The sequence below is a fragment of the Astatotilapia calliptera genome, chromosome 23 (genome assembly GCF_900246225.1).
Source record: "Astatotilapia calliptera chromosome 23, fAstCal1.2, whole genome shotgun sequence".
NCBI classification, from domain to species: Eukaryota; Metazoa; Chordata; class Actinopteri; order Cichliformes; family Cichlidae; genus Astatotilapia; species Astatotilapia calliptera.
In genome coordinates this window covers 41,329,630-41,348,043 of record NC_039323.1, presented here as the reverse complement: position 1 = coordinate 41,348,043, position 18,414 = coordinate 41,329,630, and the positions used below count along the sequence as shown (strand labels likewise).

The window sequence follows — 18,414 nt, the reverse complement described above, 5'->3', positions numbered from 1 at the left end:
AAATACTTTTAACGATAACCAGTAAACAGTCACTGACTCTGTCATGGTCCGTGGCTCTGTGTCTGAGGAGTGTGTGGGATGCCCGGTGGCCACACCCCCGGGCTGGGCCATCACGCCCGCATCCCATTCCAGGCGCCAGGAGGACTATTTAACCCTGCGCTGACGGCTGCTCCACGCCAGTCCGTTAGTCACCCTCAGTGGTTACTAGGCTCCCTGCAAAGCTTTGTATATATCTAAGTGTTACATGAACTGTGTTAACTCTGCCTCCGTGTGCCCAGGTTGCTACGTTTTGTATCTGCCATCTGCCCGTCCTCCTGCCTGCTCGGGTCTCTAAGTGCACCATCCGCCCTCGTCCCTGCCTCCTCTGATTCGCTTTCCACGGACACGCTTCCCCCATCTCGAGCCCCACGGTGAGGCTCTGATCGTAAGAATTGCTACAGCCCTGTTTAGTAACGTCCCTCATTCTCCCTGCTCAGTAGTAATCTTCTCCTCCTTCTCTTGCAGCCTCCCACGGTCCTGATTACGGCTTCTCTGTGTAATTTGTCTTCCTGGTTTCCTTCAGTTCTGCCATTTTGCTTCCTTGGTTGTTCCGGGTCAGCTTTTGTTAAAACAATAAAATGTGTACTTGCTCGCATTGAGTCTGCTTTTGGATCCCGCTTGTGTGCACGAACTGCGGTTCATGACAGCGTCGATCCCCAGCTCCTCCAACCACCCCCCCTACAGTCCTTGCACACTTGTGCACCTTGTAGAAAACAGTTTTGTTTGATAAAGAAAGAAAACAGAGGAGCTGAAAAACTAGGCGAGAACAAGAAGAGGAAAACTACAAATTGTCCCACCAATATGTGTTAAATTAACTAAGACGTTAGCTGTTAGCACCGTCAACAGTAGTACCAGCAACAAGTAGTAACAGGTCGCTGGATACTAGTCATCAGTTAAGCGAGCTGTGGAGAAATGCAGGGGGAGGGACAGCAGCCCCAACCACTCAGCGAGAAAGACAGAGGGTGTAATTAACGTGGTAAGAACATCGATGGAGGGAAAGATTTCATTAAGTAAAATAATTGACTACAAAAATTGTTCATCAAATAAACTGAAAAATGTACATTTATGTTGTATTTGTATGCATAAACTATTATTATATAACTTAATTTGTTTCATTTATACATTTCTTTTCTTTTGCACTTTACCATTGCTTTGAGAAATTGCACAAATTTATTGACTGGACCATCTGGGCTCTTCAGACCGATCATGATGGGCCAGGACTGGGAACCGATCCATTTACCAGCTAAAAGACCAACTGTGATTCAGCTCCACGTGTTCTTAGCAGAATCAATACGATATGTACAAATAAGCGACTTGTGGCTGTCACACAAGAAATAACATTTGATATAATATCTTGGGACAATTTATATTTCACATGCTAACATGACAGGCAGCTAGGTTACGTAGCACTATGTGGCAACAAGTGCAAGAACGTGTGTGAGTTCTTGGGGATCTCTGTCATAAACCTACCTGTAACTAAATCACAGCTATCGAGGGTTGGAGGTCTTATTTGATGACATGATATTCTTCTACTGAAGTCCAAACAGCAGACTTAAGTAGAGAAGCCTGCAGTACCTGAGAGCGTGCATCACGCCATCATTGCCATTTTCCTCACAGGTTTGCACAGCATGACTTCTATAGCCAAACTGTCAACACATCTTCCTGTCACAATCTGAGGGACGACATTCAACGTGATCTGAGATGTGGTGCAATGTCTGTACAGCTTTTCTAGAATTTCATTAACAGTCTGTCCAGCAAACCTCACGTGCATCTGACAAAACCACCTGTTATTAGGTTCACAGAGCAAACAAACTTTCACAATGGCATTTCTTCACTCCTACAACATACCAGCCAGAACACTGGGTTCATAGTTCACAATGCCTCAGAACACTAGGAGGTGCTCGCGGCAGGACAGGGAGCAGAAACAAAGCTGCAGTGTGTAGGAAAGGCTAAGGAAAAGACCGCACAAAACTCCGGTCATTAGCCTTTTCCTCACAAATGCCAGGTTTGTTGTGAACAAAACGGATGAGCTGAGGCTACAGTTGGAAGACAATAGACTCACTGAGGACTGTTGCGCTTTGATAATCTTTATCCTGCATTACCTGATGCAGTTGTGAAGCTAACGAGTCATATCCTACACCGCTTAAACTGAAACCAGAACTCACGAAAACAATGACGTGGAGATATCTGCATTTATATTCATGAAAAATCAGCCAATAATACTTAAGACTGCAGTCAGTCGCTGCCCTCCACACTTAGAATATTTGACAGTTAAATGCAGACCCCTTGTCCTCCACTGTGGGATCACAGCAGTGATCAGGATAGCTGAGTATTTGACAAATACTAAAGCTAACTTGGTCCTTAGCCTCCTACATGTTGCCATTAGTAGCTGAATATACCCAGAAGCAGCACACATAATAGCTGGGAACATCAGTCTTTTAGTGCGCCCCAAATTCCATCAGCATTTTAACTGTTACACACGGGAAAAACACACGGGATAAAGTCCAAAGATTAAGCATATACAGGGCCATACAAACAGCTCACCTGGGCCAGTTGGACCAAAGTAAAGAAAACCGCTGCCCTCTACTTCAAAAACTGTTAAAACGTTGCCTGATGGTTCCTCCTCTCAGCTGCAAAACTGTTTTGAGAATACAGACTGGAGTATCGATGAATCTCAGGACCTGGATGAGGACACTGCATCCGTACTCTTCTACATCAAGCATGTCACAACCTTGTGCAGCGGCACAGCACACAGTGAAGAGACACAACGGTCCTCCAAGACCATGGTGCTACATATGACATATAACAGACAATCAACACAAATTGCACAAAAAACCCCAAAACAAAGACAGTGCAACAGCATGATACAGACACAAGACCGTGCAGACGCAACAGAAATGTGCAAAAGACTGAGTACTGTGCAAAAAAAGTCATTTGGTGTATGAAGGCGTGCGTGTATGTGTCAGTCCAAGCACTAACTGTGTATGCCCACCAAATATATTGAATGACAAAAACGGTCAGGACCTTGCTGAGAAACAAAAACACTGCTTTCAGGCCTGCTGAGGTGTGCAGTACAGTCCAGGCAAACCCGGAAATGGGAATGAGACAGGGCAAGCTGGATTATACAAATACAATTGAGGACAACCTCTGCAGCAATAACTTGAGGATGGTGCGGCCAAAATATCACTAAAAACCCAGACCTTAGGGCTGCTCGATTATGGCAAAAATGATAATCACGATTATTTTCACTGAAATTGAGATCTCGATTATTTGACGATATTTATTTAACCCTTTAAGACCTACCATAGAACCAAGTCCGCCAGAGCTTATATTATATTTTTACATGTTGTAGTGCCATTTATGGGAGCATTTCAAGTTGCTATACAACTGTTATAGCCCATATTTTAATAATATGTATGCATTAAGTCCATAGTAACTACATTAATTGCAAAAAAGTGCAATAAACTACAAAAAAAATTGAAAATCGTTTTTGGTTTTTTTACATGTATTTCTACTTGGAGAAATTTAAGAGGCTTATCCCTCAAAACTTTAAATACAAAAAAGTTGCAAAAATAGTTTACAACAACAGGAAATTTATTTTGAGTGTCTTCATAGTTTTATTTTGGAGATACACCAATTTTTATATACTGCAGGAAAAACAAAAAAACAATCCTATGATGCAAATTTGCAAAGAAAACAGCAGGTGCATCAAAATAAACTATTTCCAGCTGTGCAATTCGAGTTCTAAGCATCCCAGAAACTATTCAGAAAAGTCAAACATGACCAGTATAGGCTTTTAAGGCCTACAAGTAAAAAAAACTACATTTTCCGCGAAAATGACGTCACTTCCGGTTTCGGGCAGGAAATGGCGGACATGCAATCGTTCGCGCTGACGTCTGTTTCACTGTGGGAAGTGTTACGAACAGCTGATCGGATCGGCAAAGCGTGTTTCTGGAATATTATGTTTTTGTTCCTGCAAGCGCTTTTTATGCAGTTTATGTGGAAGGAAACCGTGACCGAGGACAAGCTGATGGCATAAGATGTAAGTACAACTCCTCCAGTTTCATATGCAAAACAAATATTGTGCTAGCTTACACGGTTCAGATTCTACAGGGATTTAAAAATAGTTACACAAAACGGAGCGTGCTGCTCTGACTGGCTTTAAAGGGTTAACAATGACTTTAAAAAATAATATAAAATAGTGTGCAACACCACTGAAGTTTGTTTTTTTAACCTCTCTTTTCAACCAACGGCAGTCACTCTCCAAATAACTTCTGCTTAGCTTTCCGAGCTTCCCTCGGGTCCTCTTAATCAGCGGTCTCCAACCTTTCTTGCGCCACGGACCGGTTTATGCCCGACAATATTTTCACGGACCGGCCTTTAAGGTGTCGCGGATAAATGAGGGAGGGGCTAATAATCGGCTCCGTCATTTTTAATGATCGTTGAAAGCCCAGACCTGATGGTAATGCTGTGTTGGCAAAGAAGCTGAACTGCTTATTCGCCTGCAAACAAAAACAACAACAACAACAAAAAACCCCACACCTCCGGCCAACACCTGCTACATCTTTACAGTGGAGGAGCATGACCTGATATTAGCAGCAGTGAACCCCAGAAAAGCAGCAGGGCCTGAATGTGTCAGTAGTGAGGTGCTGAGTTCTGTGTAGACCAACTCACAGGCGCCTTTACAAAAGTATGCATCCTGTTCTTAGCATCGTCCCATTCTGCTTGAAGTCCTCAAACATGCCTGAATGATATCCATCCAGTGGCTCTCACTCCAGTCATTATGAAGTGTTTAGAAACTGTTCAGAAGTCGCATCATTCAAGGTCTTCCACCCACAGGTGACTCCCACAATTTCTGGACACAACTGTGGTCTGTCTGGAACACAAGGACGGCTGTGCCAGACTTATTTTCATTGGCTTTAGCTCGACATTCAGCACACAGTCATCTCTAACAGACTGCTAACAAAACTAATCAGTCTTCGCCATCTGGATTTAAGGACTTCATCAGAGACCACCCACAGAGATTCAAAGTAAGGCCCCGCCTCTCCCAACACTCAATCTCAACCTCGGCTCCCACAGGGATGTGTGCTGAGCCCCCTACTGTGCACTCTCTACACCCATGACTGCACCCCCACCTCAGCAATTCCTTTGTGAAGTTTGTAGATGACACAGCAGTGGTCGGGCTCATCACTGGAGAGATGAGTCTACCTACAAGAATGAGGTGGAAGACCTGGCGTCATGATCCAGCAATAACAAGCTGGTCCTCAACACCGCAAAACTGAAGGAAATAACAGTGGACTTCAGGTGAAGCACATCTGAGCCTCAGCCCATATACGTCAACGGGCATTATGTACAGAGGGTCTCTGACTTCATGGACGATGATGTATTCTGTTAAACTAACACTGCACAGACCAAGAGGGCACAGCAGCAACTAAACTTTCTGGGGAGCCTGAAAAACTACACCCTTGCAGAGGAGCTTCTGCTGTTCTTCTCTGCTCGGTTTAGTCCGTGCTGGTTGCAATAATAAATAATAAACAATAAATGAACATTGGTATGTACCATTCACTAATGTATCCAATCAGTAATTACTGAAGTACACATGTATGTAGATACAGATAACTAAAGTTTCCACCACAGTGTAGGAACAGTAGGAATCTTCTTATGGCTGTGTGGAAACTAGGAACTGTAATCAGTTATAAGGCTCATGGTCACAACCCAACAACAGGTTTGCTTCGGGTTGAGACACAGAGGGAGGAAAATTAATAGTACGGTGAAATAAAAAAATAAATTGCCCCAAATTTTACAGAATAATTTTTAAAAAGCAAAATTTTCCCCAAACTGCACAGAGAGCAAAAATAATCAGCTATAAAATGTAGCTGTTTTAAATACAGTGCACAGACATAATCCGAGAGTCTGTTAAATCAGCACACAACCTGAAAATTCACAAAGTGCACCTGCAGTTAGCCTCTACCTGAGAAACATTTACAAATAATAATCCATAATTATGTTTTTTTGCTGCATTGCCTTTGTTTGTCTCTCTAGCACAGACAGGATCCTCCACACACCCACTCCAAATAATGAGTGGAAGGGTACTAGAGCTACTCAAACGTCCTCAAACACTGAATAAACAGGACCTCAGGCACATACATGTCTGTAATAAGCATGACAGAGTCTGGAGTATTTCATCCACAAATGTGCAGCATCCTTACACTGTAAATTATTACTATCATATATTATATTACGATATATATATAAATTTAAGATCAAAGGCTGGTAACTTGCAGCAGCTTATACCTGCTGCTCACCAGCAAACAAGTAGTGGAAAGTAAAAATAAAAAGGGGTTTCCAATTAAATAATTCCAGCTGCCCACAACCAAGTCTCACATGAAAATATATTACAGCAGTTTTATTATGGACAGTACTTTGCTGTTCACCAGACAACAGATACTCCATCCAACTAAACTACGTCTCCAATTCAGGTTATCACAGATGTTCTTGAACGAGAATGTGAGTAGACGCCGGGCACATAAACACTAAACTATCACGGACACATATAGACATCCACGCTCACCTATGCTAAATTTAGAACCACCAATCAACTGCTGATATCCTGCTAATATAACACTGAAGTTACTTCAATTCATGGTCTGAACAAGCAGCACTATAAGGTGGTTCAGTGGTCACTTTCCACCTCAGGTTGCGAACTCATTAGGCAGGAAAACGGTGTCAAAGGGGGGAACTCAGTGGTGCAATTGAAGGGTATACATGCACTGAAAGCAAAGTTGCCGTTATTAGCAAGAAGCTATCAAGCCCTTCCTGCTCCTGTGTCTTTGAACCTATCTGGTCTTTAAGTCTGACGTCATTATCCGTTTCCAGGTCCAAACTCAAGTTCATTTCCCAAAGCCAAACGATCACTGCAGCATCACTGAGAGTTAAAAACTGTCTAAATTCTTTCATCTGTAATAAAACGATCAGCGTTGCTGCTTTACCAGGTGTAACAATTAAGTTTAACATCCAGGCATCCATGAAAACAGAGTTTATTAAATTTAACAACGTTAGAAGTTAGCAGGAAGTTAGCTCGCTAGCTTCAATCTAAACATGATATAGCATGTTCTGACTGAGAGATTTCTGAAAAAATTCAAACGTACAGTTCTGCTATCACTTCCAACATAAATGAAGACAGAAAGCTAAACAGCAGTGACGTTTGTAGGGTTACTGAAGCTGGGCTAGCTGGTAGATAATGATGTGCTACATGGTGGCTAGCTACAGTTAGCATAATATAACCACATTAGCAGAGTGAAGCTGGAGGATGAACGCTAACTTTTTTCCACTTGGTAAAAGTTAATGTGAGGGTTCCCGATGGTTAGAGACAAATGCGATCACATGGCAGGATGCTGTGAACGGACCAAACTTCAGTCAGGAGAACAACTGAGATAATCCATCCACAATACGAGGTTAATATACTGCTGCGTGGGCTGTAGTTACACTGCAAGGTTTTAAAAACTGAGCGTTAAAATGAACAGTGGTAATAAAAACCGAGAGGCCGACAGTGATCACTGACTGTTTTTAGGGGCTTGCTCAGACTAAATAGAACGAGACACAAAGCATTAAAACATGTTAAAAACACAACAGGCTTAATAAACACAGAGTAGTTTGGACCTGGAAGAAGGCTTCATACGTCATCACTTAAAGACCAGATTGTGTTTTTACGCCCATCTGTGCAGAGCAGCTGTAGTTCGCTATAGGAAAGCAGCGATGGGTGTTAAAGAAGAAGGTAACATTCTGCACCTGTTTCCTCCTGACACGTTTCAATACGTCTACAACATCCAAAATCTTACTACTGTGATGAATAGAATTAATAGAATTAAGAACAAAACAATCAACAGTGGCTTAAGGGAACCAAACTTATCCACTTTTGGCTCTTTGTGCTCTTTCAAAGCTACTCTGTCCCTCAAGAAAAATATATCATTGCCACAGGACAAAGCACTGATATTGTATCGTTAACTGTCAAAAACAAATGACTGTACACTGAGCAGCTAATGCTAATGATTTAAACTAACAATCATATTTATACAAACTTGGAGTTCAGTCGTATTTTTGTAGTACATGCTGCGATATTTAAGAACGTAATGAAAAGCTACTATCTATTTGTTCATTTAGGTAACATAAGTCTTGTATTTTTATGTACTTGGGCTTCTTATTTAACTATATACCTAAAGTGTAATTCCTAATTAAGGTATTTTATATAACTAAAAAACAGGAATCTGCGATCACAGTCTACATAAATGTTTAGCTTTGAGCATGTGATACCTTAAGCTGTAGGAAGGGCTGGTCAAATCTGAAACTGATTTATTCTAAGGTTCATTTTGACACTACTTGTATTAATGTGACTGCAAAATAAAGTATTTAAAAAAAAACACAGGAGTGTTGTCTAAAATTATTTTTTGGGGCAAATTACTTTTGCTTCTATGCTACAGCATCATTTTTGGTGGGAAATGCAGAGTTTGGTGTTTTATAACAATCTTACAATTCTAACAGAAAGCAGAGCTGTTGTAATAACATGGCTTAATGGCAGAACTTTAGCTTGTGGGGAACAAAAAAATGTTCCTTAAAGATGGAAGCTGAAGCAACTCTTAAAGGACCTGATGTGAGTCGGTGGGAAGAGTTATGCAAGACCGTTTAGATACATCTCTTACATGTTTTCTACGTTATATTATGAATAAAATGTTGGTTTCTGAGATTTGCAAATCATTTTTATTTATGTTTTATGGTTTTTTCTTTGCATTTATGCAGTGTAACAATCTTTTTGGTAATGGTATTGTACCTCTAATACTTAATTGAAGCATCTAAGAAGAGAGTAATTGAAGAACATGTAAAGACTGTGCTTCACCATTTTGCATGCACCCCATCTTCAGCATGTGCAAGCTGGCTGGCTTCAGTGTTGAACCAATCATCTAGACATCAGTCATTTTTTTTCTAATGTGGTTGTTAAGAATATATTTCAATAAATGTCTGACGCCAACTCTTTACGTCACTGTTGACAGATGAAGAGAATGGATGCATTTGATCCAACTGTTTCCCAAAACTGGGGATTTCCAGGAAATGTCAAGCATTACCTCACTCTGCATCTCTTAATGTTGGAATGAAATCCAGTAATTCGTCCACAATGACACAAGATGTGAGGTCATACACCACGTACACATACATGTGCAAAGAAATAATGCTATGAATTGCAGTAAGCAGGCAGTTGAATAACTTATTGCAGCAATGACAAGCATTTTCCATGTTTCTGCAAAGAGGCATGAGAGTCACTTCACACTCGTTTATGGCAACATCTTCCTCTGCCTATTGCTGAAAGTGAAAGCAAAGAAACTTTTTTATATATGTATATTTGTTGCTACCTTTAAAGTACGTCCAAATGTGTGAAATCCATATTTAAAACTACTGAAAATAAGGGAGAGCTGTTTGCAAAAGAGAACCACAAAGTGCAGGGATTCAGGTTATCCCTGCACTTACAGAAACTTTTGGTGTTTTTCAAAAATGCTAACTTGGTTTTATTAAAATAACAATAATAATAATAATAATTTTAAAAAATCTCAAATCACATTTCAGGCAGTATGGTGGCACGGTGGATAGCACTGTTGCCTCACAGCAAGAAGGTCCGAAGTTCAAGTCCGCCATCGGGTTCTTCCTCCCACAGGCCAAAGACATGCAGTTAGTGGGGTTTGGTTAAATGGCCCAGCCGTGAGTGGTTGTCTGTCTCTCTAGATTGGCCACCTATCCAGGGTGTAACCTGCCTCTCGCCCTAAGACAGCTGGGATAAGGATCCAGAGGAGGACGGATGGATTCAAAATTTTGCAATCTATAAAAATGATACGGCTGGCGTTACATAAACTTCAAGTCGGATAAATGATGATGGCGAGCAAACAATAACAAACAAAGTTTCTTTTTTGCCCCTTCTGTCTTTTAAGACAACATCACAGTCCACACTGGTGCACATTTACACTGCCAGTGCCAGTGCACTAAAACTGGTGCTCTGAACTGCAGTTACCTGATGCCACGAGGAATCCTGTGCTGTTTATTTACTCATAGTTTAAGTTTGACTTTGACGTGTTGACGTTTCAACTCATGACTAAACTGCTCAAGCATTCTCACAATACTGGACTTTTGAACCTTCCGCTACACATTGAAAAACAGTTATTCTATAGTCGGGTAAAAAACACTGGCTTGCTTTTGTCCTTTGCCTTTCTCTTTCCTCAGAAAGTAACATAAACATTAGTTCTATTACTGTTATGTTGCCCATCTGCATGCCCTTAATGGTTCCACTGGACTGAGTGATAATTAGAGTGCTTAAGAACATAAAATAAAGCACTATAGTAATGTTAATGTGAAAGATTGAATGTAGTAAAAAATGCTCAAAGTGAAAAGGCTTTGAGGAAAAGTCCCTTTAATTATTGGAGCTCGTATTAACCTATCACAGACAGACTGATCAATGCATGTTGTCTGATACTTTACAATCTGATAATTTAGAAATGGAGTCATGCTTACCTGTTGTTTGGTACATGCCACAATACAGTGACCTAAAGAATCTGTGCTTTGTTCATATCAGGCAGATCTGACTTTGTTTCCAACGCTCTGTTGCAGCACAAGCTGAGACACAAGTGTCATTTTCTCCTAGAAAGAAGAGGTTATCTAGGCTTAATACAAAGTCTGCACACAGTACGCCCCAAAGCCAATTCACCATGTGTGGCTTCTCATCCATAAACGGGACTAAGTCGATGAACACAAACACACAATAGGCACACACCTGCATTCACACTGTGGCCAAAAGTCTGCATCAGCATCCTCTGCTCTCATCTAAATGAAGTTGCATAGAGATCACTAAACTAATTGGAAGCTCTTGGTTGGCTGCATAGACAACAGTGCAGTGCATCGAAATCGCGGTAAAACTGCAGCAGTCAGTGTGCGAAAGAAAAAAATCCCGCACGGATCCAAACAGGAGCAGCCTCGCTGGCAAAGGCGGTGACTACGTCTGTGCGTGTGAAGGAATGCACAGCGATCCATTAGCCTGCTGCTTTTCAAGGCTCGCTCGCTTACACACACACACACACACACACAGAAATTGAAAAGAAAACACAGTCTTGTGAAGTTCAAACACATGCGGATAAATAAAAACAGCCCACGCCGATCCCAGCCTGGGGCTCTGAAGCTCCGTGTGTTCCCTTTTATTCCAATATGGCAGCAAGTGCCCAGAGGAAGAGCAGCCTGCAAAGGAAGGATTGAGATTTAGGAAATGCACGATTCAGCCAGCAAGAAGCGGCCGCCTGCACACCTGGGCTGGCTCCTCTGCAACCATCCCGAAAGACCAAAACCAGACCCGAAGAACAACGGTCGGTTCGCTCTTTAAGACAACATAACAGAGCCGATTTCCCGTCTTTTGTTGAAAAATATCGATCGCTTTATATTGCGTATGCTCTGTCATCACAAGAGCATACGCGGCGTTTTCTGCACGTCCAAATAATCCGATCATTATAGCGGGCAGTCGTTTGAAGCGCGTTTTATACGCCGGGAGAGAAGAGCACACAGTGAGGCAGCAGACCTATTTAAAACAAATCCTGCATGCAACCTCTCTGCCATTTAAAAATTGCGGAGTCTATGTTTGCGCATTTTCGGCAGTAAGGATGAAATAGTGTGCAGTGTGGGGGATGTCTCTCCCTCGGCCACACAGCCAGCGTTGAACAGGTTTACTGCATTACGACCAGCACGATTCCCATCATAATCAGACTACTTATCACCAGCAGAGACAGACCCCAGCCTTCAGCACTCACTTCCGAAGCTGTTCTCGCATCGCCGGCCTTTCCGAGCCTCTTCCGAGCGTGACAGAACGATCCGATTCCCGGGCAGAATAGAGGGGATGTGCCGGCCCCTTCCGCGGTCCGACCAAGCGTCCTATGCAACCGGAGGGAGACGTCCGAGATTACAGTGCGGAGCCTGTGTTTTCCCTTTGTAAGTGCTAGTTGTAGGCTGCAGAGGCTGACTGACCCAGCGAGACACAAGGATCAATGTCCCAACATACAACATGCACGACTTCCGCCTACTATTTCAAAATAAACGCTTGAAGCCAGAAAGATCCTGACATGCAAAAACACGCGAGAAAATCATGGGTGATCCTCCTACTTAGTTGCAGAATTTAGTTACACATTCCATCCATCTAAAGCTGAGTCCTATAAAAATCACACGAGTACTGCTTCAGATTCTTTTTAAAATAGCCTTTATTCACATTTTCACTTGATTTGACCCGAATCTTTGTGGATTCCCTTACTAATTATATAACTATCTATCCAGGAAGTTAACTAGCTCCCTGTAGAAGGCTTCATATCCCTGGCGTGTGCTCGTTTTGCTTGCTTACTATCATAAACAGCTTCAAAGATAGACAAAGCATCCAGGTCTGAAAACCAAAGCCAGTGGAGAACTTAAATGTGCATTCTTTCTAAAGGCGAGCAGGGGGTGAGCCTCTTGCTGACAAAACAACATCCTGCTGTTTTTAAATCTATGGGACAATGGCCCTCAGCTCCTTTGCTCTGTGACCTTAGCCGCTTTACTGATGGTATTATCAGACTTTATATCTAGTTTACATTGGATACAACATTAAGTTCATGAGCATTTGGTTTTTCTTTTGGATACAATTTGAAAATACCAAGAGGAAGATGGTGAAAAGGCTCAGTTTGAGGCTTTAAAGCAGGGCGTCTTTGCATGAGTCATAAGCTAACAGAAAGTGGAACGCCCTGGAAAAAATGAAATGATTGTACAGCATTTTCTGTCATATATCCTTAAAGTAAGCTGCCCAGAATATACAAACACAGGACATGCAAAAGTATCACCACAATAAGTGTAAGTAGAGGTCCTGACTGCAGAAACAAGTTATATGGGAGTTATGGTTCTGAGTTGGGATCCGTTAATACTATTGACAACACACAGAGAGGGACCTTAGAAATTGTACCAAAGCTGAGGCTTACGAAGATGCACAAGCATGAAATACTCCCAAAAACTTACAGTGGACGGCTTGATGGCAACAATGATCTGCACAGGTAGAATACTGAGCAGGCTAAAAGTTGGCTTAAATAAGGGAATGATACCAAAAAGAGGAAGAACCAACAGAAACCCAAGAAAACACATAAAGCACAGACTTATTGTAGTGGACAGTTTTCAAGGTTTTTAACAGTCAGCTGGTATAATTTGTATTCAAGTGCTATTTGATCAAAATCCTACCTTGTTTTGAGGATTTGGTCTGTATCAGTGTCATTCACTCACTGCCAAACAAGCTCTGCAGTACATCTCCAGAAACAGTTCATTTCAAATAACCTGTTTCATTTTCTGTTAGAATCCGTGTTTGCTGGGACACCGGTGTAGCTCAGTGGGTGAGCCATGTGCCATATGGCCGGAGAGCAGCAGGCCCAGGTTCGAGGGCCGGCCGGAGAGCAGCAGGCCCTTTGCTGCATGTCCTAACCTCTCTCTCTCCCAGCTTTCCTGTCTATGCCCTCTGTCAATTTATGCTGAACAAATAGTATTAAAAACGTGTGTGCTTTGGGAGAGCCGTGTTTGTAAAGTGCTGCTCAGAGTTAATGTATGTGCAGATATGTACACACCCTCCTCGCTCTGTATGTGCTACAAAAATAAAATGAATGTTGAATTTAAAGTGAAGCTGTATGACAAGGTCTGTTACTACCCACGGTTCTGAGATTTGTCAGTTTGGAAAATATTTTTTAGGTGATCTTGCCCAGACGTTGGTGAAGTAAAGAATATTCCCACTATAGATTCTGGCTATTTATGGAACATATGCATACAATCTAATCTAAACCCAAACAACAGAAGTAATAAAAAGTTAGTCATGTTCACAGCTGTGGCTGTGATGGTAGTGTGCATGGTGACGTCTGCAACTGGACCCTTCTAGTGGATCATTTTTAGTTCTGTAATTGTGTCCATCTGTGTATGAATTTTGACACAGACTGTGTACAGACAGGTTTTCACCCACTGCAGATGCACCTGCATGGTTCTCAATGTGGATGACACTTATATTGGTTGAATGCTAATTTGTTGACAAGTGGGCCTAAATAGGTAAGGGAGAAACAGCAGTGTTCGCCCCGAATGGGAGAACCATGAAAAAATACCAAAGATACCAAAATATAGTATAACAAACACAGAAACACCTGCAGTGGGCACTTTTCTGTGACTGGCTGATGGACCAACAACAGTAAAAGTGAGACTAAGGTGTCATTCAGTGGGGATTTTCTGTGTGAACGTCTAACCAAATACCACAACCTGAAATAAAACAAAACCAAGATGCATCCTGGAGTTGTTGTTGTTTTTTTTAACAAAAACAGCTTTTCATCACATTTGAACTCATTCGAAGTCTTAGCCAGTGCAAGGTTGATGTAACAGACAACATGGGTGTGGAACTATCATCTTATTACATAAAAAGATGACATTTACTGGTCTAATCTTATATGAGAGTGAACAGCTTTCCCATATGGAAAAGATATATATAAATCTTATAAAGTTTGTATCTGTCTTGTGTGAAACTTGTATGAAAAGCATACAAGAGTGAAAACAGATATAAGACCCCTTGGAAAATTACATAAATGAAACTTGTATGTTTTGGATACTTACTAAAACAATGTATGAAAGTAATGAGAAAGTGGCCACTTTCATGAGTAAATCATATAAGTTTTTACTATTTCTTTTCCATATGGGTTCCCCCAAAGCCCTCAGCAAGTTTACACACCCTGGCTATTCATTGCTAAATAATGGGAATATGCACAGAAGTTACACAACTATGACAAATATAACAGGATTGAACTGGAAATCCTGACACCTTTATTTTGAAATTAAACTAATTTCCATCTAGTCCTGTGTGCTTCCAGAAAACTTAGCCTGGGCTGCTTGAATAGGTGGAGCTCAGGCTCCCCGCCTCTTCCACCCTTCCCCCATCCCACTGTTTCTCAAAGCAAAGGAGCCTAGACTCCATTAGAAGTTTTTCACCTCAATGATGAGAGCCAGAAATGGAGGAGGAGGGGTGCAGGATTGTAGTGGTGGTGTGTATGTGTGTATATCTGCAAATGCGTGTCAGGGTCATTTTTTGGGATTAGTGTTCAAGGACTGAGCCCCCAGGATGGTCCTTTTTACCCCTGTCTGAGTGGCCAGCACAAACACCAACCTCAATCCTATCCATCACCTAAGAGATGAAGGCCAGCGACAATGAGCCGTCAATTGCTGACTTTACTAATTCTCTTTGGCTGAAGATTCCTGTTTGTTCTTAATATTTAATCTTATGCTTAAGTTCAGTAAGGACGATCTGTCAACCACCTGTCTATTCTTTACATCACTTGTTTGTTTTTTTATCTGTCAAACGTAGGCTGCATCCACACATACCCGGGTATTTTTGAAAACGCAGATTTTTCTATGCGTTTGCGCCTTTCGTCCACACGTAAACGGCGTTTTTGGTCACTGAAAACTGAGATTTTTAAAAACGCCGGCCAGGGTGGATATTTTCAAAAACTCAGTTTTTGCATTTACGTGTGGACGAGGAAAACGGAGAAAACGCAGCGTCAAAGGTGTGCGCATTTTTTGACGTCACACTGTGCGCCACGTTTCGGTGAAATGAATTTCTACAATGGGGGACTTAGACAAAATACTGTTACTGTTACTTGTACTCTCTGCAGTGTTTAAATGCTCACACATACACACACAGTTACTGTCCCTCCACACATACCACTCGGTTCTGCTTCTATGCGCCATCTTTGTTTACTATCGCTCACCGAGGCTTCTAGACTTCTGATTGGCCAGCATTTCTACATGCTTAGGAATATATCGCCACATGTTGCTTTGGCATGTTCCTAGCAGCGTTTTCCTTCATTTTTGCGTTTACGTGTGGACGGGATTACTTTTTAAAACAAAAACGGAAAATCTCCGTTTTCAACAATACCCGTGTACGTGTGGACGTAGCCTTAATATTGACATCAATACTCTGGTCCAAACACTTTCTTATCCATGTTCTGCAAACCAGTCAGGCTCTGTTCTGCGTGCTTTAAATCTCAGTGCTCTCCTGTCATCCTACCTGTTAGACAGTCATTCATACAACCCTTACCCCCATTTCCATTTCTCCCCGGGCACTCAGAGGCCTCCGTCTTCATTTTCACCACAACTAGAATCTCGACTCTGTTCTGTTGGTTGTCCAACAGAGGAATTCACTCTCAGAGTGCAGGCATACTTCCCAAAGTTTCCAAAAATACAGTGGAAGCTAAGCCTTCAGCTTCTTGCCTCCTTCTGTGAAAGGCAGTTATTCCTATCTACTGTCAAGTGCTTACTCCTAGAGCATCACTGAATTAAGCTACGTCCACACTAATGCGTTTTGCATCGTCTTCTCTCCGTTTTGGCCTCCTGTCCACACTGAGACGGCGTTTTTCCCCATGGAAAAATGCAGCGGTTTGAAAACGCTCTCGAAAACACACACATTTCAAAACGGAGCTGTCCCGTCGCAGTGTGGACACTCGAAAACGCAGACTTTCTAAAACAATGACGCATTTTAGTCATGTGATGCAGTCATGTGACCATTTAAACAAAGGTAGCGGAGGGCATTATACAGCAGTTGTTTTGATTGCTCTCAATTTTGACAGCCCTAAAAAGATTAACATCAGCCTGTACACGCTGCAGAGAGCTGTTCTTCACATTCTTTAACTCTCACTCGCTTTTGCAACTTTGTACTTTTGTGTTACTCGCAGCAACAGCTCCACCTCATTGTTAGTCCATTTAAAAAACTCGGTGCTTTTCCTCGACATTTTGCCGCGACGTTTCAATGAGCTGGAACGTAAATAAGCGGCAGACAGAAATGAGACATTGTGAGATGACAGTTGTTATGACGTAGAGCTAAATATGTAAACAGAAAATGAACTGAATCTTCAACAGCGATAATGCTGTTATTATGAATGTTAGGTCAGTTTGACAGAGATCATGATGGTGTTCACTACACCTCAGGGTATTTGTGCTTATTGTTCTCCATCAAGACTTTGAACTAGAACTTTGTGTTGGCAATCTAACCTTGGGAGTTGAATTTCTGATATACAGTGTCTTGAATTTGGAGAAATAAGAAAAAACATTGAAGAAAAACACGATGATACAATTGGTAGAAGTCATTACCTGATGCGTTCTTAATGCTACACCTGCAGTGTAGTTTTTCCCTTTGCTTTGGAGGAATTCTGACCCACTCTTCAGAATTGTTTTTATTCAGAAAACATGGAGGGTTTTCAAGCATAAACAAACTGTTTAAGGTTATGTTTAAGGAATCTCAATCAGATGTAAGCCCATGTTTTGACTGGGTCACTTCAAAAGCTTAATTTTTTTGTTTCCATTCACCGGTGGTGTGTTTCAAATCCTTATGTTGCTGCATAATCCAAGCTTCAGGACACAAACGAATGGCATTGCATTCTTCTTTAGGATTTTCTGGTAGAGAGCAGATACAACAGAACCCCGACTTACCAAATTAATTCGTTCCCGAGGGTCTTTCATAAGTCGAAGCACCCATCGCGTGTTTTGAGTGACTGATAGGCTATAGGCTCATCGCTAACTGCAACAACAATACGTGGTTCAAGTGGAACAGCGAAGCGCAAGTACGAAAGCCAAGGGGTTGTCACATGATTTGGAAGGCATTGTGGGCATTGTAGGCTCAGCCAATCAGAGCCAGCGGATTTCGTTACTCGGGCATTTTGCCGTAACACGGGCAGAAATATTGCCGTTCAGCGCCTTCGTAACTTGAATTTTTCGTGAAACGGGGTATTCGTAAGTCGGGGTTCCACTGTATAATAGTTCCAATAATTATGGCCACCATGTTTGACTGTTGTTATGGTCTTTTCATATACTGCTGTGTTAGTTCGTCTGTCAGGTGTAAGGACACAAATCTTCCAGTTCAACTTTTTTCTCATCAGTCCACAGAATATTTTCCCAAAGGTCTTCGGCATCATCAAGATGTTTTTTGCCAAATGTCAATAAGCCTTTGTGTTCTTTTCAGTCAACAGGGGTTTACAATCGTCACTCTCCTAGAATGTCAGCTGACACATCAATTTTCTTATATTAAATAAAATCATAGACTTCCAGCTTAATGAACTTAGTGCCAGGTTTCATAATTCCTCATATGGCCTGATAAAATCAGAAACCACTCTACTGGCGCTTACTATTAATAGAAATTTGACTGACATGGCGACTCGTCGATTTAACCTGAGAGAGTCTGAACGTTTGAGTGTCGAGTCTCGAGTGTTGGGAGAATAAGGAGTGCCAGCAGGTGCTCCTGTGGCACCATGAGGTGCTCCATGAGGTCCACCTCAT

General features: G+C 41.8%; 1 protein-coding gene across 13 annotated transcripts in view; it reads right to left on the bottom strand.

Moving 5' to 3' along the window:
* dmd (dystrophin) overlaps positions 1–18,414 on the bottom strand; it is a 287,948-nt gene that overhangs the window by 27,883 nt on the left and 241,651 nt on the right. Inside the window, exon 1 of one of the 13 annotated variants that reach the window (XM_026159178.1) lies at positions 11,868–12,707. The exons of the other annotated variants lie outside the window; for them this stretch is intronic. Within the exon in view, the coding sequence (XP_026014963.1) occupies positions 11,868–11,887 (20 nt within the window). The 5' untranslated portion in view covers positions 11,888–12,707. Of the gene's footprint in view, positions 1–11,867; positions 12,708–18,414 lie in introns of those variants that run through there. 13 annotated transcript variants of the gene reach the window in all.